General features: G+C 45.0%; 1 protein-coding gene across 1 annotated transcript in view; it reads right to left on the bottom strand.

Annotated features, from left to right (window-relative positions):
• PRUNE2 (prune homolog 2 with BCH domain) overlaps positions 1-24,175 on the bottom strand; it is a 200,847-nt gene that overhangs the window by 52,599 nt on the left and 124,073 nt on the right. The window contains exons 8-9 of the mRNA XM_021689387.1: positions 17,633-24,170; positions 16,489-17,257 (exon numbers count right to left, since the gene is read on the bottom strand). Coding sequence (XP_021545062.1) covers positions 16,489-17,257; positions 17,633-24,170 — 7,307 coding nt within the window. The remainder of the gene's footprint in view (positions 1-16,488; positions 17,258-17,632; positions 24,171-24,175) is intronic.

The following is a 24,175-nucleotide window of genomic DNA, read 5'->3' on the forward strand; positions in this document are numbered from 1 at the left end:
TATTCCCTTCTGCTGAAGTGCTCCTTCCCCCGACTATTGAATCTACTTTACCCGTGAAGCCTGAACTTGCTCCTTTACAACCAAGGAGAAAGACCAAGGCCCTCCCACCTTTAAGGGCCCAGAGCTCCACGGTTATACCTCTTATGGAATTGACTTCACTCTACCCATTGCAAGCCATTTGTTTTCTCCTTCTCCCCATTAGAGTGAGGGTTGCATCTTGATTACTTTCACATCGCACGCAGTCCTTAGGGGTAGCATCGTGTCCATAATAAATGCACAAGCTCTGAGAGTGGTGTTCAGTTACACTTCCCCCTAATTTTTTTCACCTTTCCCCCAAATTTTTAAGGGTTGGAAAGGAATTAGGAAATGCCACCTTATCCTTAAAATAGAAGACTGCTAGATTTTTTTTTAAGCCCTGAGAACTTCAAATGCATGGACTAGATTTTGCGAGAGGCTTTTGATAAGGCTGAGAGGAAAGAGTACAAGATCTAAATATAAGTATTCCAATTAAAAAAAATAATAATAAAACAAGAGCTAGGCCTCTTGGTCCTGATCTCAGTCCAGCCACTGACTGTGACCTTGAGCCAATTCCTCACTGTAACCGGGGCTTTTTTTTTTTTTTTCTTTTTTGCCTGTAAACTGAAGAAGTGAGTGAAAATGAATTCTAAGATTTATTTCAGTTTCTATTACCCTAGCGGTTGAAACTCAGGATGTGAGAATGATACAGAGAATCAGGAAACTATCAAAATAGAAGGCAAATGGCTTGCTGGAGCCCTCAAATGATAATGGTGCTCAGACAGGGAGCATCCACTCCTGCCTCTTCTCCTATACCCCTCTTGCACACCTAACTCCCCCAAACCCTCACGATTCCTGCCATTATTAATGCAGAAGGACCTGTATCCAAATGTTCTTTGTCAATTCTGATGCAGACTGGATACCAGGAACAGAATCTGTCCTTCACTTCTTTTCCCTCTGCCCCTTCCTCCCCTTCCCCTTTTCCCCAGCTATACTATTAACTGGAATTGATAGAGAATTGAGAACCCATCCCAAATTCAAATACTACTCTAGCAGGAAGTTGGTTCCTGTAAAGCCTCTATTTACAAGATCTTGGTGCATCAAACAAAGGGCAAGCAATTCCAGACTTGGTAAAAAGAAAAAAAATAAGCTTCTATTTGCTATGGGTGAACTCAGGCTTTCCTATCATAAACTATATTGAGTAGTTGAACCTACGGGCAAACCCCACACCTTGTGTTCTCGCTAGCTAGAAGTATGAAGTCTAAAGGTCAAGGAAGTATTATGATCCTTTAATAAGAGATTCAATCTTTCCCTAGTACAGAGCCATTCAAGAATGAAAAACCAAATGGAATGTAAAAGAAAATTCACTGGGATATACCAAAGAGAGCTCTCACAACGGAAAAAAGTTAATTGGCTTCTAGTTAATAGGAAGGAGACTCTGGCTTATTATCCTTAAGTACCTTTGAAGCTTTACACCTTATTTTGGACATAAAGGTTACTTTGAGTTACAAAGCAAAATCTCCTGGGGATGTTTAGGTACTGATAACTGTGAGGGACAACAGCCTCATCTTGTTTTATCCATCTTTGAGTTGCAAAGCAAGGTTCAAGCCATTTTAAAGTACAGAGCTTTCACTATCCTGAATACGTGTAATTTACCAATAAGGACAGGGTTTTCCTCCCAGATAAGAAGTCTCTTATCAATTAAGAGAAATTTCATGGGTCATTTTTTTTTTATTACCAGGAATTTTAATCTAATGATTCCAGATTTTACTTTCTGCAAATATGATCAATTAAGATTTTAAGAAAACTTTTATCAAATTGAACATTTTGAAGTGGTCTCATTCAGTGGCAGCTCCCATTTCTCTCTATGGCTTTCGGGCAGCCATCCGGGAGGAACTAAGCCTGGAAGCTGGGCTCGCTCACAAGGCAGTTTGCATAAGACTGATACCACGTCAAGAGTTCAGATGAAAGAAGGGGGCGGTTTACACAGATGCTGTCCCTCTCCCTTGAATCACCAAGATCAACCAGTATTCTGATCTCAGGAAGAATCATACTTTAAATCCCTCCCAGGTGGGAGTCTAGTTTTGTTTTTTTGTTTTTTTGTTTTTGGTTTCCACAGAGGAATTTAATAATCCATGTATTTCTTGTTTGAAATTGACCAGGTGGTCATTTTGTTTTAGTGTCTCACATAACTTAGCATCTCAGTGAAATAGTAATATTTTGTCCATAGCGTTTTTTTTTTTTTTTGTCCATAGCGTATTTTATCTCCGGATTTTGAAAAGGTGGGAGAGAACAACACAAGTCCCTTTTTGAGGATGACCTATTTCTGCAGCTTAGAACTTAGGTAAGATTTAAAGATTACAAGATTCATTCAAAAAAAGGAGAAATGTATGTTACTAGCTTCAGCAACTATAAGCTATAATACAAGAAATAAAAATGCCACTGTACCAGGGCCGCTCCTCTTGTTAAACAGACATTGGAATACCCATTAGGCAAAAGTCCTAAAGGGTTTCCAAACTGTCACTTCCTTCGATTTTCTATCTCTATTTTCATCATAGACAGAAAGGAAGACAAAATGTTTAGAGCTGCTCAGAGCCTGTGTTCCCTAATTACCTGATCGCCAAGGGAGGGGCAGGGGATAGCCGTCAAAGACCACAAGCCTTCACAGTCTGAGTTGATAGAGAATGAAACGCAGCTACCAGCTATCACTGGCGAGGGGCTGGGCAGAGCCCCCCATCCTCTCCTCCTCCTCCTCCTCTCTCCCCTTCCAACTTCCCAGCAGCAATCTACCGGTCCGCGAGAACGACACTCTCCATTGCGATCTGGCCTCCGGACACCCGATCTTCCCAGAGCCGCACCGGGACCCACCTACCTCCTGAGGATGCGAGGAGGCTGGCTACCCGCAGGGCGAGAAGGATGCTCGGTTGCAGCTCCTCAGCATCCCCCTTCCGGAGCGGTTAACTGGGAATACACATTCGCCTCCATTTTCTGGTCACGTGATCACTGGCACATCTAAATAAGGATGATCACCTGCCTCCCAGATCTCCCAGTGAACCGGCCGCCACCGGTGCTCTCGGGCTGGGGGATGGAGCCGGGGCTGCGCAGAGTTTCGTTTGGGAGCATAAAATACTCTTTCATCCAGGTTGTGGAGTCTGAGAAGCCCCCTTGACTTTCGTGTCTGCTCGGAAAAACTGCTCCCACCCCCGTTCCTGAGTGAGGTTGGATTGTGAATGGGCTCAAGGCACAGGTTGGAAGGAATCTAGTTCCCCTGAAACATCTTTAAAAAAAAAAAAATCCTGTAGCTTCAAAGAACACGCAGTAAGATGGCAGCGTGATTATTTTCTTCACATGGGCAGTGGTTAAGACGGTAACAAACTGGACTTTGGAAGCATGGTGAGATACATAAACAAGGCCAATTGGAGGTTCCAGAGAAGGTTATGATGTTTGCACAAAATCATGGCTATTGGAAGACAGAGGCGGGGGGCCATAAAGCATGCGGACTCTGCAGTCAGAGGTCCTAGAGTTTGAATCTAACTTCTACTATTTATTAGCAAATTCGGGCCAGTTACTAAAGTGCCTCGTGCCTCAGACCACCAACTCACAGGTGGATAATAATAATACTGGCACTTTAAAGAACGATAAATCTAGGTAGAAATCTTAAAGAGTCTAGGTTAAAATCAACTCACAGTAAATGTTAGCTACTAATACCGTTATTAATTCTTAAAATGCTTACAGAAATATTTGACATAGTTAAGGTAAATGAAATAGGAATGAAAAGTTTACATGCTAGGCATGCATTCGTTTGTTTGCTCTTCAAAGAAAAAAAAATTTTGTCAGACAAACCAAAGACTTCTGATCACCATCAGGCAAAATGTCAATGCAGAAAGTAACTATGGGTACCGTCCTCAGAACTGGATTGCTCAGAGCTCCATGTTACCTAACCTTTTAGTTTTTTTGGTGGGGGTGGGGCTGGGGGCAAGGGGGCTATGATAGGGAGATAGGGCGGTTTTAGGTACTCTTCCAGTTGATCTACCACTAACAAAATAGGAAAGTGAATTACTCAGCAGAGGACCTGGTCATGGTAAGTACTTAAGAAATATTAGCTCCTAGGGACGCCTGGGTGGCTCAGTCGGATAAGCGGCTGCCTTCAGCCCAGGTCATGATCCCACGGTCCTGGGATTGAGTCCCACATCGGGCTCCTTACTCAGCAGGGAACCTGCTTCTCCCTCTCTCTCCCTCTGCTTGTGCTCTCTCTGTCAAATAAATAAAATCTTTAAAAAAAAAAAAAAAAAAAGAAAGAAATATTAGCTCCTATTCTTAAAATGAAGGGCATTTCTTTCCTTGCCATGGCTGTTGGGGGTGGTGGGAGGGCAGTGGGGAAGGGAGAAGAGGAAGAAGCAAATTTCTTATATCTTTATTTAAACTAAAAGTCTACAGTCGGCGCCTGGGTGGCTCAGTTGGCTAAACATCCGCCTCTTGATTTCGGCTCAGGTCATGGTCTCAGGGATCATGAGATCAAGCCCCACTTGGGGTTCTGGGTTGCTTGTTCCCTCTCCCTCTACTCTTCACCCCCCACCCCCGCTTGCACTCTCTGTCTCTCTATCTAAAATAAATAAATAAAATCTTAAAAAAAATAAACTAAAAGCCTACAAAATTCTTCAGAATTATGAGCAGTTATGAAATAATTTCTCATGTGCCATCTACCTTTCGGCCATGGAGGAGACCTACGAGGGGGCGGGCATGAGGAAGGTGTGACTTTGGCAGGGTTACTGACTGGCAGAGGTTCAGCAAAAGCCAAGATGAGCCAAAGCCGTCAGGGAAGCATAGATGGCTTTAGAGCTGGTTGTATCCTGGGTGTCCAGGTTGAAGGCTAAAGATGGGGATCTTATCTCTGAGAAGTGCTGGCTCATTAGAAGGAGTTCCTCTTATCAGCTGGGAAAGCACTGGAGGGTACAGAAAGAGGACTTAAGTGTTGTAGAACAGACACTGTAACTAAATCTATTTTATAATCTGTTTTAAAAGTCAGCTGATAGGGAAATTAAGTCATCAGTTCAATCACAGATACCTTTAAAAATTTAAGGGGCACTTTATTAAATGGGGGAAATGTGGACATCTGTTTTCAGCAATGATATTTCCTTTTGCCTTGTAGGATGTTGTCTCAGACCGTGCCAGAGCAAAAGAGTCCTAACTCAGAGTCACCTGGACATTTGAGTAAATGTATTGTTTTATTCATTGCGTCGAAGCAGTTGCAATTATTTAAAAAAAAAAAAACAACGGAAAATAATTACTGCTTAAATGCAAGAAGTTGCATCCTGATCATTATATAAAGGAAAAGGGTGTGTGGCCGAGATCACATTCTCCAGGGGAGTTTCAGTTATGCTTTGAGAGCCCAATACATCCAAATCATTATTTAATAAATTAAGGTTGAAAAATATGAATAAAAAAGGTCTTTGAAGATATATATTGTCAACTGCTATGTGAGTTGATAGTATGACAGATGACTAAGCAGAAGTATTTTTCTTCTCTGGACAAACTGGTATTGGCAAAGTTGACAGGTGCACCTGCTTTTCTCCATGAGGCTGAGGGAAGTGGATAACAGCACGTTAGGAAACTGAACGCTTATACGAATCTTGGAGCAATTGTATACCAGGAGAAGTATAAGGACACTAAAGATAGGTAATTATGGCCTCAATTTCAAAAGAAGAGGAAAGCTGGATTTGGCAACATCTGAAAAGATGCATATTCCTGTTATGAACTGTTTGTGTCCCCCCACCAAATTCATCTGTTGGAACCCTAACCCCACCCCATGTGCTAGTGTTGGGAGGCGGGGCTTTGGGGAAATAATTAGGATTCGATGAGGTCATGAGGGTGGAGCCCTCATGAGTGGAATTAGTGCCCTTCTGAAAGGACCCCAGAGAGCTTTCTCGCTCTTACCGCTTCCGTGTGAGGGTACAGTAAGAAGTTGGCAGTCTGCAACCAAGGAGGACTCTCATCAGAACTTGACCTTCCTGGCACCCTTATTTCAGATTTCTAGCCTCCAAAGCCGTGAGAAGTAAATTTCTCTCGTCTATAAGCCACCTAATCTATGGGAATTTGTTATAGCCTGAACTAAGTCACTCCCAAACTATATTTACCGCGTGTCCCTTAGAAAAGGAAGCAGCAAACACCAGAAATGACCCGCTCCATTAAAAGCAAATTATGTTGGAACAACTTGGCTTTCTTTGCCATTCGTTCAGTCAGGTGTATTTCTGGGGCGCCTACTATGTGGCAACTGCTTTCCTGGAGAGTACATTCTCACATGTGGAGACAGAACAAAATCCACTAAACAAATAAACAGAAGGGGGCACCTGGGTGGCTCAGATGGCTAAGCAACTGCCTTCAGCTCAGGTCATGATCCCGGAGTCCCAGGATGGAGTCCTGCATCGGGCTTCCTGCTCAGCAGGGAGTCTGCTTCTCCCTCTGACCCTCCCCCCTCTTGTGCTCTCGCTCTCTCTCAAATAAATAAAATCAAATCTTAAAAAAAAAAAAAGACATCTTCTCTAAAAAAAAAAAAAAGAATAAGCCAGCATGTCAAGAGAAGTCTAGACAGAGAGTACAGCTGGTGCCAAATCACTGAACTGGAAATGGTCTGGTGTGCAAGCCTGAGGGCTGATGGAAAGAGTACTCTCAGCGACCAGAAATGTAAGCAGCAACTAGGACACATGGGGCCCTACGGGTGGTAGTAAAGAATCAGAATTGTGTTCCGAAATGACATTGGACGGTGTGAAGAAAGTGGGTGGTGAAAGGAAGATATTTACATTTGAAAGGCCTCACTCAAGCCTGTGAGTGGAGTATGGATTGTAGGAGCAGGTTGACAGGAGGAGATGGGAGTGTAGTTGAAGGATCCATGTGGGCCAACCAGGGCAGGGCTGCCATGTAAGGTTGAGTGGAGTGTGTGTGTGTGTGTGTGTGTGTGTGTGTGTGTGCTGGACTGATTGGGTCCTGGGGCTCAGGGAGGTCATTATACTCAGCCAGATCATCATAGGAAGTTGAGAAGGAGGCCATGTCCAATAATGTTAGATGAAAGATCCAGGTCTGACAAGTAATTCCAGTCTCCAAGTTCTCTCTGGGACTGGAATTGTTAGTTAGCAGTAGGGAAACGTGAGCATGATAGGACTGTATGAATGTGTAGTGCGATATGGAGGTGCTGACCGAAGTACACAGTAATTGGTGTTCAGGGGCAAAAGTAGGGGCCTCTCAGATAAATAGAAAGAACGTGAAGCATGCTGACAGGAAGAAAACAAGTATAGCAAAATTAATATCAAGAAAACAAAGATGAAAGCAGAATTTAATAAAGTGGAAAATAAACAAAAAACAGTAAGAAAAAATCGAAATCAAAGTGAGTTATCAGGAAATGAACCCATCTTTAGAAAGACTGAACAAGAAAAAAAAAGAAAGAAGATACAAATAAATAATATTAGAGAGAGAGAAAAGAATGTAACTGCTGAGTGGAAAAAAATAATAAGAGAATATATGAACAACTTTATTATGAAAATTTTGATGAAATGGACAATTTTCTAGAAAACTACCGAATAGCAAAGTTGACGCAGGAAGAATGAGAAACTCTGAATAGGCCAGTAATCATTAAGAAATCACATTGCTAAAAAAAAAAAAATCTATCCCTCCAAATAAGCAACAGGCACAGATGGGTTCTAGAAATATTACCTAATCCTCATGTATTAGATGATCCCCCTGGATTATATAAATTATTCCAAAGAAGAGAAAAAAGAGAGAAGTTTCCCTAGTTTGTTTTATGGTGCCAATGTAACTGTGATTCTCAAACTAGACAAGAGCCAAATGATGAAGGAAAATCACAGGCCAGTGTCATTTATGAAAATTTAAATGATTTTGAACAGCAGAAGGAAACTAGATTCTTCACTAAGGTTTCTAAGATCCACTCATCTAAATGACTTTGCTATCCCCCTTCAATTAATATTTGACTTGAAGCCACAACTTCATGAGTATAACTACTGTTTGTAGCCGTGAGGGAAATAAAGATGTGGACACCCTAACCACAGCCTCGAGTGGCTTCCATCCAAGTATGTTAGTAAGAGAGACTCTAATAAATACAACAAGAGGCAGAATGTGAGGAAGGCCACAAAACAGGTGCAAAGCATAGGAAGATTCAAGAGAGAGAAGGCTTACTTCTGTTTGAAAAGACTGGAGAATGTTTTCGGAAGGAGGAGGCATTTGGTCTGGGTCTTAAATGAGAAGTAGAATTTCAGTGTGTAGAGAACAGGATGGAGGAAGATCGAGGAATTTAAGGAGGTGTTAAGATAAGAGCAAAAAGCAAGGGGAAAAAAAAGTCTCTTCAGGGGAACCATGAAGAGTTCTATGAAGAGGATATATGCATTTATTTATACCTCCACTTTAAGGCAATATTGGTAGATATGTAAAAATCCACCACCACCACGTGACTTAAAAATAGCTGGAAAAGAAAAATAGTGGTAGGATCACATCATGGAGTTAGAACTTGGGCAAATATAATAAAATACACATTCCAGAATTCTATACATTTGATACGGGCAAGTGATCCATCTGTGTGTGAAATGAAAGCTTTCAAGGAGCCAACTCAAAAGGATAAACATAAGCAATTATATAAATGTTGTTAATTAAAGGAAATCATGTTCCTTAATAGTCAAGATGGAGCCTGAACTGGACTTGCTCACGAGAACGCAGGTATTCTGATTAGAAAATCATGCTTTCAAAGAAAAAAAAAGACAAGAAAAAAGAAAAGATAGGAAAAGAAAATCATACTCTCAACAACATCCTTGGCACAAGAGATGAGTTTCACTGCACTGACCTAATGTCTTGCATCAGCGTGAGCCAATGGGAGATAAGAAAAATAATACAGGACAAAGAAACTTTATGGTATCCTCTGCAACATGGGACAAGTACATAGTTCCCTGGTTTGCGCTTAACCCTGGGCAGATTTGGGGACATGTAAAGAAACATCTGCATTACACATTTTTCACTCAATCTTCCATAAATTTTGATTTGGAGTTGATCAACATATTGAGATAGTTTATGGGAGTGAATTAAAAATATTCCTGCTGGGCCATTACCTAGAACAAAACTCTCTTAGGCTGACAATTAAAAGAAGCCACATCCCTTAACCAACAGTTAACATGGAGAGAAGGTAGCGTCCTGATTTCTTCCGTTGGCACAGCCTGGATTTCTACAAAGCATGACCCAATCCTGGGGTGACTCTTCGACAGCTCTTGTTCTAAGAGAACTCTCCCGTGGATCTTAGAACCAGGTCCTCCAATGCACTGGAGGAATAGTTAACTACCCTGTACGTTCACAGATCTCAGTACACTTTTCCGAAGCTGAGGTTCCACGGCTTTCTAATTCAGCCAGCTGTGTGGAATAACATCTGGGTGCTGCTTCAGCTTCACTCTCTTACTTTGTCCCCCTTGCTCTCTGCCCTAGGAGGCTCCCTCCCACTCTGAATTCCACTTGGTTTTGGGGGCCCTGGTGGGAGATCAGAGGGAGGAAGAGGGGAGGCAAGGATCTGCTCTCCTCTGGCTTCCTGTGTCCCTCAACACTAGGCCACGGCTATTCTCAGGAAAACTGACATTCTTGTTCTGGGTTCTGGAAAGCACCCTCTCCTTGCCCCTGAGGCCTAGGAACGAGAACAGCTGTCCTGTTTCTATTCCTGAGCGACTACACCATTCCTTGTGAGCTCCTCACACTTTGCTTCCATCTTTGTAAATACTCCCTTTATTAAGTATTTCTCGAATTATCCTCATTTGAATGTGTCATCTCTCTCCTGCTGGGTCCCTGATAGACTGACGTATCCTGCTTTTGTAAGCCATGACTTCTTGTCTTTCCTCAAATGCCATCAATTTTCATGGAAGTCTTTTTTTTTTTTATTCCTGACATCAGTTTTGACATTTCACTATTCCAGCTGGAGAAATACCTTGGATTCTTCCTCAGACTAGAAGCCAACACAACACAAAAGGGCTCCTCTGTGGGTGTTCCTCCCATGGGACAGCCGACTTGTACTACCTCATCTTGGTGTTCGTGGCCTTTTCTTACTATAAAATCCTTTACCACAAAATACCATGTCTATAAATATTTGGAAAACTTAGCTGTACATTGAGGGGCTTTGATTCCCTCCCCCCTCTCTGGTCTCTGGCCACTTGAGTTGGCCCCACAAACCACAGATGGGGAACAGCCCACTGACAGGGCAGTAACCATCACAAATGAGCCGTGGTGTAAAATGTGCATTCAGGCCTGGGAAGGGCTCAGTAGGTCACACGACAGAGTGAAGGCTCAGCGGCGAGTTCTGATTCAGTTATTCTCCAAATAACACTCTGGGAATTTTGGCTATTAAACGTGATGCACTTCTCAATGGGACAACGGAAGAATAGGAAGAAATACATCAACCTGTAGAATACTTTGTAAAAAATGATTGCTTTGGCCTCTGTGTCTTATTGACAAGCACTGGGCTGGAAGGGAGAAGACAGAAGTTCAAGTCCTTATGTTATCACTGTCTCATTTCTGGATGACATTAACAGCTCATTTACTGAGCTGGTTTATTTATGAAGTAGGCATAATAAAACTGGCCCTGCTGCTCTCAGTTGGTGATTGGGTGGGACCAGACTTATGTGACATCTGTCCTGGGTAAGGCTGGCCAGTAGTGGAGAGCTAACATGGGCTGGTGGGGAGACACGGAAAAAAACCAAAAAAAAAAATTTTTTTTTTCCCAAAAAGGAGACTAAGGCCTGAGTCCAAGTACAAATTTAAAGAACATTGAATGATATTTAATTATCGCCACCAAGCCACCAAACGCAACACATCAAGTGATCAAATATAATTACAAAAATAAATGAACACAGAGTCAATGCCAAGTTTGGTGTTCTAGGTTTGGTTCAGGGCAAAGCCAAATAACAGTGAATAAACAAGGGACAGCTGTCGTTTATGGAATATCAACTTACCTTGGAGAAAAGGCGAATGTTTGGAACTGGGATGCAGCCCATCCAAACAGCAAGACCCAGAGAGGGGGTAGTATGTGCTCAAAGAGCCTGATTCTTCTGCTTGCCCAAACATATCGTTACCCAACGTCGAGAGAAAGAGTCAACAGATTATTTCTTTACCTGTTTTTCATTTTCAGCATTCACATGGGTTTAAGACCCATTGTACTAATTCCTCAGCTGTAAGTCCCAGACAGAAAAAGTCTGGTTTTAGAGGGTCTCGTGAAAACTGTATAAAGATTTAATGGGGTCACTCACAGGGAGAAAAGGGAGTTACTTCCCACAGTCTTGTCAGACAGAAAAAAAAAGGCCAGCGTCACTAATTTAAAAAGAAAGAATGCACAGCGATGACCATAAGAAGCAGGTTGTGTGCAGTATGACTCTATTGCGTTTGAAGGTCATTTTTATTTTAGGGAGTACCAAATAACTCACCTCACAGGGCTAGGAGCTATAGCTCCACAAATATAAGGATCAGGTTATTTCTTCTTTTTTTTTAAGGATTTTATTTATTTATTTGAGAGAGAGAGAGAGAGCAAGCAAGCACAGAGGAAGAGTGAGAGGGAGAAGCAGACTCCCTGCTGAGCAGAGAGCCCGATGAAGGGCTCGATCCCAGGACCCTGAGATCATGACCTGAGCCGAAAGCAGACGCTTAACCAACTGAGCCCCCCAGGCGCCCCTGGATCAGGTTATTTCTAAATACTGTTTCAAAAGCCCATGTGCCAGAGCTCCCCCTCATCCTCCTCCACTCTGCCTCCCACTGCCCTGCCCCCACCCCTGCGTGTATCTATAAGAGACCAGATAAGTAGAGTCAGTCTACTTCCTCCTCTTGGAAATTATTTCCATTTATCATCCTTCACAGCTATTTCCTTACCCCACACCCAGAGAAAGCCAATATATTTGTATATTGATCAACCCACTTTTATATAATTTAGATGGTAGTGAGTTTACAAATGTTAATGGTTTCATGTTCACTTAGCATGTAGTTAGTTCAGGCTTTTGAATATAACCTATGATTATTAATATTATTTGTCAACTTGGCTAGGCTATGGCGCCCAGTTATTTGGTTGAACACCAGTCTAGATGTTGCTGGGATGGTATTTTTTTTAGATGTGATTAACACTGAAATCAGCAGACTTTGAGTAAGGCAGATTATCCTCCAGAATGTGGGTGGGCCTTGTCTAGTCAGTTGAAGGCCTTAGGAGCAGGGTCTGAAGTTTCTCAAAAAAGAAGGAACTCTCCTCAAGTCTGCAACACAGAGACTCTGCCTGTTTCCAGCCCACTATCCTGCAGAATTCAGACTCAAGACCGCAACAACTCTTGCTTGAGTTTCTAGCCGGCTGGCCTGTCCTATAGATTTCAGACTTGCCAGCCCCTAAACCTGGGTGAGCCAATTCCAATTCCTTAAAATAACTTCTCTCTCTCTCTCTCTCTCGATCAAAGATAGATGGATAGCTCGTATGGCTCCTATCAGTTCTGTTTCTCTGGAGAACCCTGACTAGTACATAACCAAAGGACCCTTTCTTCGCAGGACATTCTTGCAACCATGTCTTTTTTAAGAGAAACCTATTAACTAGTTCTTCCCTATTTTAAGAACATCGTGTGTGGTGCAGATTACTGTGCCGATGTTCTCTGTGACCCCATCGGAAAGATTGGGCATATCCATCACTGTCTTGGGAGTTGGGGTGTGATCCTGAGCTGGCGGGTCTATAGCTGGAGGATGACCAAGGTGTTGGCAAAGCCTCTGGGAAGAGGGAACATGGATCCTAGGAACCAGGACCCAGCGCTGCTAATCTCAAGGGAGAGAGTTTCTCTCCCCATACTCGTAACGAGTTCTGTTAACAAGAGGAAGTCGGTGAAGTACAAGGAGAAAAACCACCTTCTGAGGCCTCCTTGCATTTTGACAATATGGCTTGCAGGTCTCAAACCAGTGTGGGAACTTGAGTGAGGGGGTGCAGCAGGGGGAGGGGAGGGTTCGAAGCCAATTTGTAGCTGGTATGTCATATTGCATATACTATCAGCCTACTTCTCTTTTTGAAGCCCAAACTTCAGGACAGTCTTGGTTCTGCCCTATGACCAAACTCTGTGTCAGAAGATGTTTCCAGCTTTTTAGTCAGAAAAATAGGACTATCTTATATTGCTTCTGTGATTATCTTCCTGTGTCCATGGTTTCCTTCATCTCTCTCTTCCTAGACAGCTTGGCTGACCTCTTACCCTCTTCTTTGCCTTTCCAAATTATGACCTTCCCTTAATGCCCATCTCGAATTACACCTCTCAGGGCCACATTATGCCTTTGGTGGGCCTTAGGCACTGTTACTTTCCCGGGCTCTTTCCTTCATTAAAAAAAAAAATCCAAAACTGTATTTTACCTCTGCATTGGTAGGGAAAAAATATAATCCACACAGGAGCATAATCATTTTTTTTCTTTAGATGTTAAAAGAAATTCAAAGTTTCACGTGGGCCCTTTAAACTCCTGGGGGTCCTGGGCACTCTGCCTCCTGATGCGGGTGGGTACTAAGCCACCCCGGCTCCTCCTCTGTAAAGGTGCCTTATGCAGATGCCTCCCCTCTTAATTCACTAGCATGAACACACACTCTGGACATGGAAAAACTTAAATTCAAATCCCAGCTTCTTCACCTTCTAACTGGAAACCATACCAAGTGATTCAACCGTTTTATTTATTTTTTTTTAAAGATTTTATTTATTTATTTGAGAGAGAGAGTGAGAGAGAGAGAGAACAAGCAAGGGGAGAGGGAGAGGGAGAAGCAGACTCCCTGCTGAGCAGGGAGCCCGATGCGGGGCTCGATCCCAGGACCCTGGGATCATGACCTGAGCCGAAGGCAGACACTTAACTGACTGAGCCACCCAGGCGCCCCTCAACCTTTCTAAACATCAGTGTCCTTCCTTGTGTAATCCCTGCCAGGGTAATATGAGGTAGTGCATACATAGGGCTTAGTACCCCGTCCGTGGCAAATGCTCATGATAGGTAGCTATTCATATTTCTACATATGTTGGTCATTAATTACTTTGATTTACATGTTACACTGTTATCTACCCCTTTACCTGTGTTTAACTCCCTTCTTAAACTAGAGGGCTGTGAGGAAGTTTTAGACCAGTGGTTCTCAAACTTAAGCATGCACCAGAATTACCCATGTTAAAGCACAGATGGCTGGACCCTATCTCTATTTCTTGATTCAGGAAGAGTAAGGAGTAGGTCAGTAATTTGCATTTCTAGCAAGCACCCAGGTGATTCTTTTTTTTTTTTTTTTTTGGAGATATTTTAATTTTTTTTTTTTTTAAGATTTTATTTATTTGTGAGAGAGAGAATGAGAGACAGAGAGCACGAGTGGGAGGAGGGTCAGTGGGAGAAGCAGACTCCCCGCCGAGCAGGGAGCCCGATGCGGGACTCGATCCCGGGACTCCAGGATCATGACCTGAGCCGAAGGCAGTCACTTAACCAACTGAGCCACCCAGGCGCCCAAGCACCCAGGTGATTCTGAGGCTGCTGGTTTTATTTAAAAAAAAAAAAAATTTTTTTTTAAAGTAATCTCTACTGCCAACGTGGGGCTTCAACTCCCAACCCCCAGATCAAGAGTCCCATGTTCTACCGACTGAGTCAGCCAGGCGCCCCGAGGCTGCTGGTTTTAGGACCCCGCTTAGAGAATCACTGTTTCCGACAACTCTGTACCCTCTCAAAATCTAGCACAGAGGGACCCTTTCAAATACAGTCAAGAGTAAATTATTTATGCAAAAGGTAATACAAGTGCCGGCGGGAAAATATGCCCCCTCCCCTAATTGTGAGAAAATTTTCATTACTGCAGGGGCTGAGCAGAAAAATATGAGCAAAGAAATCTTCCAGAAAGAAAGGGGGCTAGTGATACAATTGAACAGCCTCATCTGTCGAATTGCAGGGGCATGTGCAAAAATGCAGACAAGAAGCCAAACAATGGCTCAGCCAACTCGAGGCTGCCTGAGTTCTGAGCTCAATCTATAACAATGTCAGAGGGGCTGCTGGGATCCATCTGCTACTCTCTTTCTGATAACGGATCTGGGGTCTCTCTGGAAGGAAATAGCTTGACAGGACGAAAGACAGATTAGGCCAACTGAAAAGGTCTGGATTTAGGAAGCCGACCTTGAATCTGAGCTTTTAACTCTTTATGGCACTTTACTAACCCTTGATATATTCCTGCTGTTCCTTCTTGTTTTCTTATTCCTTTCCTGGAGAAATGCAATTTGCGAAGACCAAAGCTCTCACGGACACGTTCTGTTTGTACGCAAGTGAAGCTCGCACAAATGGGAGCCTGAGGTCCTCCAGCCCAAGTCACCAATTTTATGGAGGAAGAAATGTAAGCCTAGGGTTAATCCCCAAATACATGGCCAGTAAGGGCAGAGCCAGGCTGGAATCCAGAGTCTTTGACTCATAGTGAGTATGTGGCATGCACAGTCTTTTATACTCCTGAAATGAGTAGGAAAAAGAGATCTTTTTTTCCACGACATTTTAAAGAGGAAACATGATCTCCTTCTTGTCACAATTTGCCTTTTTGTCCCTGGGAGCAAGAGGGCTCCATCAGGACAAATGAAGAGAAACGAACAACCCTTCATGGTATCCACAGGGCCTGGGAAGCTCAAGGGCAGAGATGACATCCTGTTCCATGACATTCTGCCATATATCCACTGGCTACCCAGAAACTCCATACAGAGCAGACTCTGTGGCACCATGTGGGGAATGAATGAATGAATCCCTAGTTTGATGGTTGTTTGCCAATTTTTCAGCCAGTTGGGGAGTGAATGTTTCACGCGAAGAAATTTAGGGCTGTAATGCAGGACTTGGTGAAGCATGCATTGCAAATGCAGTTAGCCCTTATCGTAAGTGAGGTAGGACATAAAACCAGATTTGCCCTTTGCGTGAGATAGGCTGTGTGTCTGCCGGAAAAGCATGGACTCTGGAGGTGAAAACCTTCGAATTCCAGAGTGTTCACTCTGGTTACTTAATTCAAGGCACCCCCACCAGCATGTGGAAAGTAAAGGTAATAATGCCTACCACCTCAGGGTGGTTGTAAGTATTAAATGAGATGATGTGAGCAAACTGTTTGGCGCTCTATGAAAAAATGTTAGTGCCCTCCCTTCTCCGGTTCCAGCTGCCTGTTTAAGAGTAATATAGGGATTGAGTAGGTTGAGTACGTGTAAGTATCGGAAGGGTAAGTACAGACTCTGGATGGAAACCGAAGGGTTTTTGGTTTTGTTTTTTTGGCTGAAAATACACACAAATCGTCATTATCTTTATGGTTATCTAGCAGCTGCTTTTACGGATGGTACGCTTGGCCATACATAGAAGCAAAGCTCCCATCATCATCTAGTTATTCTTCATATTCCACAATCCCTCACCTTTTCCCCAGATTCTAACACAATATTTTTCAGGAAAAATAAATAAATAAATAAATCTAGCTTTTGCGCTTACCCGTTTGGCCTCGGTTTCCTTGTTCTGGGCTCCAGAAACTCTGTCTCCTCCTCCATTTCCGTTTCAAGGATCCTGTTTTTCTGAGAAGGCTGGGGTGGCAGCATTTCCCATTCATTGTCATGGGCGACAGCCTGTCGCAGAACTGCATCTGGGCCAGCCCTGCCTTGGCTCTTGCTCTTCCGGGGTTGGCTGCCCAGACCAAGGGCCTCTTCTAGTGCTAAAGATTCCACAGACTTCATTCCTCCTAGAATCTGCATTTGGGGACCTTGGCCCACGCCACAAGCGGAGGTCAGCTCTACCACCTTGCCAGACCATCCAGGCCCCGAGTTCCTAGCTTCCAGTGACTGATCACCGACCTCACCATGGCCCAAGACCATCCAGCTCTGGTCTTGCCCAGGGCTCTCAAGAGATGATCTCTTATCACCTTTGGGAGACATTCTCTCTACAGGATGAGAATCTTCTCTTTCATTTAAGGAGGCAGGCTGACAGGAATCTGGGAAGGCTGCTAGCTGAGTTCCTGGCAGCCCTGTTCCTTCAGAACCTGTGTGAAACTCTCCTAATTCACACATGTATTCTCTGGCTTCACTGGGCCCCGGAGTTGGGGGTGAATCTTCTTCATGGTTTACAAGTATGTAATCCATGTGTAGTGCATGAGGATCTTCATTCTTCTCCGTGTACACTACTTCCCTGTATTCTGGTGTTAGCTGCTCAGGCTCTTTGATAGGAATTACTTTTTCTTCTTCCAACGCTGATATTCCCTCGGTGGTACCTAGAAGTGGAAGATGAAGGCGAGAAGGGGCGAACAAGGCTGAGTTAACACGTTATGTGATTTGTGATCTTTGCAAATGATCCATCTAAGGAGAAATAATTTAAGAATTTTTATTTATTTATTTATTTTTGGTGGAGCTGTTGTATTTTCTCAGGCACCCTCAAAGAGAGGTATTAACAAGCAGCAGAAATTTAGGGCTGTAATGCAGGACTTGGTGAAGCATGCATTGCAAATGCAGTTAGTTCCTCTTTTTTACCCACAACGGTAGAAAGAGCTCGGTTTACAAATATGTTAATTGCATGAAAGCAGCAGCTTCTGGGAGTGGGGGTGGGGTGGGGTGGGGGTGGGAGGGGTGGAGGACCCGGTGTTTCTTACCATTTGGTGGTCCTACGTCTCCACCTGCTGGTGAGTCTGAGTTATCTGTTTCTACTTCCCAGTCAATGTTTGACGGAGACAGCTCAAGGTTGGAGTGGGCTCCCTCTGGCGAAGAGACCAACTCAGAATCTTCATGAATATGCAGCACAACCAGCTGTCCGGGCTGGCTATTTTGGGTTCTTTCGTGCTTTTCCTTGCTCCTTTGATCAGGAAGGGCAGAAAGCAGTATCTCGGCTGCTTCGCTCCCCAGAGACTCATCCTCTGGAGACCCAGCCTCCTCCGTTGTTTTGACACCAGGAGTAGGTTCTGTGAGATAGGACAAGTCAAAGGGGGGTGTGTAAGGTGCCAGAGATCGCTTCAGAGCATCTTCTTCCAAGGGAGGGTCACCACCATAGAGAAAATGTTCAGGCTCTTTCATCAAATCTTCATCGATATTTTGGCCCATGACATCATATTCAAAATCACCCCACGAGGCTTCGGATGAACAGATGTCTTGCTTCCCTGTATCCCCATCAACTGGCGTTTCGGGATTGCCCTCTGATAATGTCAATTTACTCATGTCATCTATCGTTCCTGTGGATGTGTTAAGACCTGAGGCATCACTGAAACTGTGGTCAAAAGCAGCTTCACTTACATCCAGACAAGTGTCGGAGGCTAGCAAGGCGTCATGACCAGGGGCAGAATTCTCACTAGCAAAAGGCTGCTCGTGGTCCAGCAAGGCTCCTGCATCTGTCTGACTTTCCAGGGAAAAGCCCTCTGACATCAGCAAGCTGTTGCTGTCCATAGTTGGCTCTTGGAGAGTTACAAAAATACCGGTTCCCATGTTTTCAGTCATTGGGATTGTTCTGTCCACAAGCTGCAGAATTGGTGCTGTATCTGGGGAAACTCCATTCTCGGATGCTTTGAAACCTGTGTTATTTCCACCATTGATTTCAGAAGGTTCAGGGGAACCTTTGTGAGAGGCAGGCTGAGATGAGCCCCTTGTGTTTGCTTGATCACTGATGGGAGGCAGTGGAATCACGTCTTCAGAAGATAGTTCTGAATCGTATGGGACAAATTCCCGCCCAGGCTCTGGATTGGGCTCTGCATCCATCTTCGGCTCAGTGAGATATAACTCACCAGCTTCCGCTTCAGGTCCGACTCCAGCCTTGAAGTGCAGCTCAGTCTCTTGCTTTACTTCGTAATCATGACATATATCAGGGCTATTGGAAGCCTGAGAATTGCTGTCATGGTCACAGTGAGTCAGTATCTCTGGATTCTCAGCATCTGCTTTCAAACCGAAGGGCTGCTTAGCATCCATCCACAAGTCAGGCGAAGCTGAGGCCAGTTGCCCACCCTCTTGGAAGTTGCCATGTAAAATATCTGGAACACATGTGCCTTGGGGGCCCTCACTAGGGGGAGAGACATCCCGTTCAGAGCTTGACTTCTTTATCAACCGGGTGGGAGAACTGACAGCAGGGAAATCTGAGGCAATGGTTGAATTCGTTATTTCACCGGGATATGATTTTCCTTCTTCCCACCAATTTGTTTCTTGGCACTCAACCGTCGAGACGTTAGGCATCACACATCCATTTTCATCTGTGTGAGTATATGTTGGGTCTGGCTGATCCCAGATGGACAGCATTGTGTTCTGACACTGCTGCTTTTGGGTAGGTGTTTCTGGAGTCAGTTCTTGACCAGCAGAAGACATGAAGCTTTGCTCTCTGGAATCCTTTTCTTTAATTTGGTCCAATATTACCAGCTGGCTAAGCTGATCAGCTTCGGGGTCTGGCTGCCTTGGTTGAATGTTCCAAAGTTGCTCATGGGAGTTCTCATTGCTATCCAGGAAGGGGGACTGAGGTTGCTCGGTGAAAGGATTGGTACATTGCGTTTCCATGGGTTTGGTATCACCCTGAACGGGCGCTCCCCGAGGACTCACGTTTTGGTACGCTGAGGAACTCATCTCTAACACAGTACTTGAGCTAGGTAATTCCCTTTCAAATGCACTCTCAATTGGTCGTCCTCCTTGTAGAGAGGCATTCCACCACTCAGTGCTCTCGGCTGAGAAGCCAAGCATTTCCAATTTAGAATAATTCTCATTCTTCGATTCACTTTGGGGGGAGATTTGCCATGGGGTATCTCCTGTATTCGCTCTTTCCGGAGATCTCATCTCCTTATCCACTGCTGTGATCTGTAGTTCAGTCTCCTTTAGTGGCGAGAGAGTCCAGTGATCGGGACTGTTTTGTTGATTGTCACAGAACGCGGTTGACTTATTCTCTGTTGGTTCTGAACCGCCTCCATAGGCAGAAAATTCATCATTGGGATCAGCTGTGGCCAAGAACTTACTAGGTTCATTCAGTGAGTCCCAAGCCCCGGGTTCACTCTGAGCAGCTTGGCAAGTGCCCAGATGGTCCTCTCTCTCCACTGACTCTTCATCGTCTATGCTGTCGTCGTTGGAACCTGAGCTTGTTGCAGAGAACCTGGCATCCTCTGGCTGCACAGTTTTAGAAATGTCATGGTCGTTTTTCTCCTGCTGGCTAACCACTAGATTTCTTTCTTGATAGGCATCGGAATATTCTGAATATTTGCCTGTTTCAGGGCTGGATAAAGAGGAAAAGGAATCACCATCTATGGAGTCACTCCAAATCTCTAAAAATTTAGGAACCTTGTGATCTAAGCTCTTTTCCAACCTGTCCATTCTGGTTTTCTCCAGGTCCTTCATTTCAGCAATTACTTCTACTTGGCTGTCAGGAGTAATTAGTGCAGATTCTTGGTGATTCTGTTGGCTCCAATCATCTTGATGCTGCTCCTGGTGCCCTGTATTGGGTCTCTGGTCCCAGGAAGGCAATGCAGCTGAAGAATCGTTTAGGCCAGGACTCGATGCACTGGAATGTGTATACTCACTAGAAATGCTATCTCTGCGATAGTTTCCTGATGGAATAGCTCCTGGAAGGTTGTCTTCAGTACTTTCGACTTCAAGATTCTTAGTTATCTCAGAATTTGGTAAATTGACCTGCACGTCACTGTCTACAGAGGCATCCCAAATGTCAAGGCTTTGGGGACATTCATGGGGTGGCTCTTGGTTCACTCTCTCTGGCTCCAGAACGTTACATTTTTCAGTTTTCTCAAGATCCGTTTCAGGTAAAGATACAGTTTTTGTTAAATTCAGCCCACCTGAAATTTCAGTGGTTTCACCTGAATTTCTGTGATACATGAGGTGCTTTTCGCAGGTCTCTTGGGCCTGCGGGTCGTTTGTGGACACCTCTGTGTGCCCATCACAGGGATCTGGATTGTAGGACCCCCTCTCATGCTCTAAAACCTCCTGGGGTTCCTCAGTCTGAGGACTAGAAGTGAGTGAAAGAGAGCTGACTTTGCCCGATTCATCGCAGATTTCTTGATGCTGAGATGCCACTGGGGAGGAGCGTTCCCCACCACTTGGCCCTTTTCCAGAAATCCCCGAGGCTCTGTCTAGCATCTCCTCCTCACTGAGGCGCTCCCTTGCAACAGCTCCATGGGCTTCCTCCTCACCTTCGCTTTGTCCATAGCTAGGACCTTCCCATGGATCTGAGTGTGCAAAATGCCCTGGATTCTCAAGGGTGGTTGCCCAGGATGCTGCATCACTTGGCAGGGTTCCTCTGCCCGTGTTCTGCTTCTCGGGATCAAGTGCTCCTGACTCGTTGGCTCCAGAAGCTTCTAGCACCTCTGGGATAGAACCATCCTTACTTTTTTCTGAGTTGGGAGTTTCAGGAGGTGATTTGTGTTGTTCAGAATCTGTAACGTAGGATGGGCTTGGTAACATTAATGAAGACATGTCATTATCTCTCATGACGGAATCCCAAATATTATTCGCGATTAGCTGCCCACTTCCTTCATTCAGGCTGTGATATTCGTTGGCAGGAGGGTCCTTGCTCTGCTCCGGAGAGGCAGGGAGTTCCCAGTCTACCTGATTTGCGTCCTGATACTCCACACCCCATGGTTCCAGATGTCTCACGGAAAATCGGGTCTCAGGTTCGGGACCTTCAGCCATGTATCCTTGCGCCCGACCTTCGCTGGAGATCGCCACACCAGCACTGCAGTCATCCCAGTCCAAATCGTTATCCATATCGGAGATGGTCGCAGTGGACTGTGTGTCCTCCAGAATCACCCTGTTCCACAAGTCGAGGCTGTCGGGGACCTCCTGGCGGGAGTTGGTGCTGCTGTGTAGAAGCGTGAGCTGACGGTTGGTTTCATTGTATAGCTGCATCATGCTGGGGTCGTCGTAACTGGACAGACTGCTTTCCCCGACGTCATCTTCCAGGGAGATGTTCTTATCATCGGGGGACTCCGTCTCGAGGAAATCTTTATCTGGGCTAGGAGTGACATTTATTTGAGAACTATTATCTGCATCAGGGGAACCCCACATTTCTAGGTTCCCGGGACCTGAGCTAATTCGATTCCTGGGTGGCTGCTCTGGGGACCCAGGAGGCATTTCAGTCTCCCCCGTGGCAGAGTTAGCATCTTTTGACTCCAAGCCTCCCTCTTGAGCAAATGGTTTGTTTTCTGTTTCTTTTTCATCTCCAGCAAATGTTGGTGAAGTGTAAGAGTCAGACGTGGAGTAGTTGGTATCTAAGGGGGAAGGCACTGAATCTTCCCCCATGTTGGATGCACTGTAATTGGAACATTTATATAAGAAGGAATCTTCCCAAGGTGCCAGGACATCTGACCCTCCTTTCTTGATACCCTCCTCAAAAAGGTTCCAGGAATCGACCTTTTCATACACCTTCCCCCTAACTTTTGGATCCACTAAACCATTCTGATTTTCCTGGGTTGGCTTAGAACTATTCCACGCGTGATCCAGATCAGAGCTGGGATTCCCAGATATAAGGATCTCATCCCTGGGGGCGTGGTTCTTCTTGCCCCAGATTTCTTCATTATTTGCCTCGCTGGGTGAATTGTCTTCTGAAGGAAAAGAAAACCCACTTTTTGCCATGGCCCACTCGCTTGGGTCCCTCACAGAAGGTGTCTCACCACTGGTTGGGTGCAGATTCCAGGTATTTGCCAGAGCTTTGGCACCATCTTCTTTACCAAAGGCACTCCAGGCTGGGAATGACACCACAGCAGCTGGGTCACCATCTTCTGGGGGATTTCCCCACGGCTCCGGCATCGCTGTGGGAGAGCGATCAGAACGCCACAAGGCGGCAAAGTCTTCTATGAGGTGATTTGTTCCCTGGGGAGAAGCGTTTGGCAAATTCGATTTCTCCGGGGGCACATTCTGAAACTGCAAAGGGTCCTCATTCTGGTCTTGAATATCATTGCTGCCAAGCCCAGGCCGACCAAATTCAGACTCCCAGGGACTTGACTTTGGGAATTCGAGACTCTTTGGTTGAAATATAGAATCTGAGGCTCTCCTGTCCGCTGGGCTTGGCTTATGATCTTTCCACGACTCGGGGCTCTGGAAGGCAGACTCCTGCTCACTGGAACTCCATGCATCTGCAATATTTTTAGAGTCGATTTCCAACCCCCCCCACCAGCTGCTGCACCTCGCACGGGTCTGTGGTGGCCCGATGTGACCTGTGTCTGTTGCTTTTTGGGTCACATTTTCCGGATAGAGTAGAGCTGGTTCTTCGGTAGATGGCGAGCTTTCTACAAAGCTATTCATAGGTGTTGATGGGACCCTCTTTCCAATATTTTTTAGCCTTTCTGGTGAAGGAGATTTATCTCGCACAAAACCTGTCAGGCTCAAATTTCTTTCAGAGTGATCCTGGGGACTTTCTTGTCTCTGACCAAACTCCTCATCAAATTCCATAAGGTTATCTTTGCCAGCCCCTGACAAAAGCGAACTGGATGAATAATTAGACATGTCCATCCCTATCCCACTGATTTCTTTAGGCCCTATGGGGGGTTGCCCTTCTGATGAATCACTATTGGGGAAGAAGTCGTCTGCGGGAGAGTAGTCTGCAGAATGGGAAGATGGCTGGGATTGCCCAGAAGCCATGGGCGCTTGGTCAAAGTTGAAGAGATCAAAGGATTCACTGTGTTCTCTGGACTGGGCAAGCTCCTCTGTTATTGCTCCTTCAGGGATGGGACTATAGGAGTCAAACCCTGGGAGGAGGCTGTGGTGAGGCCCCGCACCTTCTCCCACTGGGCTGTCATCACTGAGGAAAACCGAGCTCTCCTTGGACGAACGGCTGCTCCTAATGGTGGCCAAGCCACTGTCTGGGCTGACGAGGTCTACGTTCCCGTCCACCTGAGCCTGGTTAGAGTCGTTCAGATCTGGAGGGTTTTCTATGAAATTCACGGAGCTGGGTTGTGGCTCTATGTCAGAACCATACAACTCCATAATCCCAGAAGATCCCTGGGACAGTGGGGCGCTGCCTGCCACGGCTTCTGTTGAGGACGTTCGGCTGTTGGAGGCCATCTCTGGACACCTCCTGTTGATGACTTCCTTGACAAGAAGAACCACCTGATCACAGGTCACCAAAGGGTTCTCCTGCTGGTACACCAGAATCTCATCACAGCCACATTCAAAGGGCTCCAGCTCTAGGCAAGGGTTCTGGCATTCTTCCAGTTCACAGCAAATCTGTC

This window comes from Neomonachus schauinslandi, chromosome 13 (assembly GCF_002201575.2).
Source record: "Neomonachus schauinslandi chromosome 13, ASM220157v2, whole genome shotgun sequence".
Lineage (NCBI taxonomy): Eukaryota > Metazoa > Chordata > Mammalia > Carnivora > Phocidae > Neomonachus > Neomonachus schauinslandi.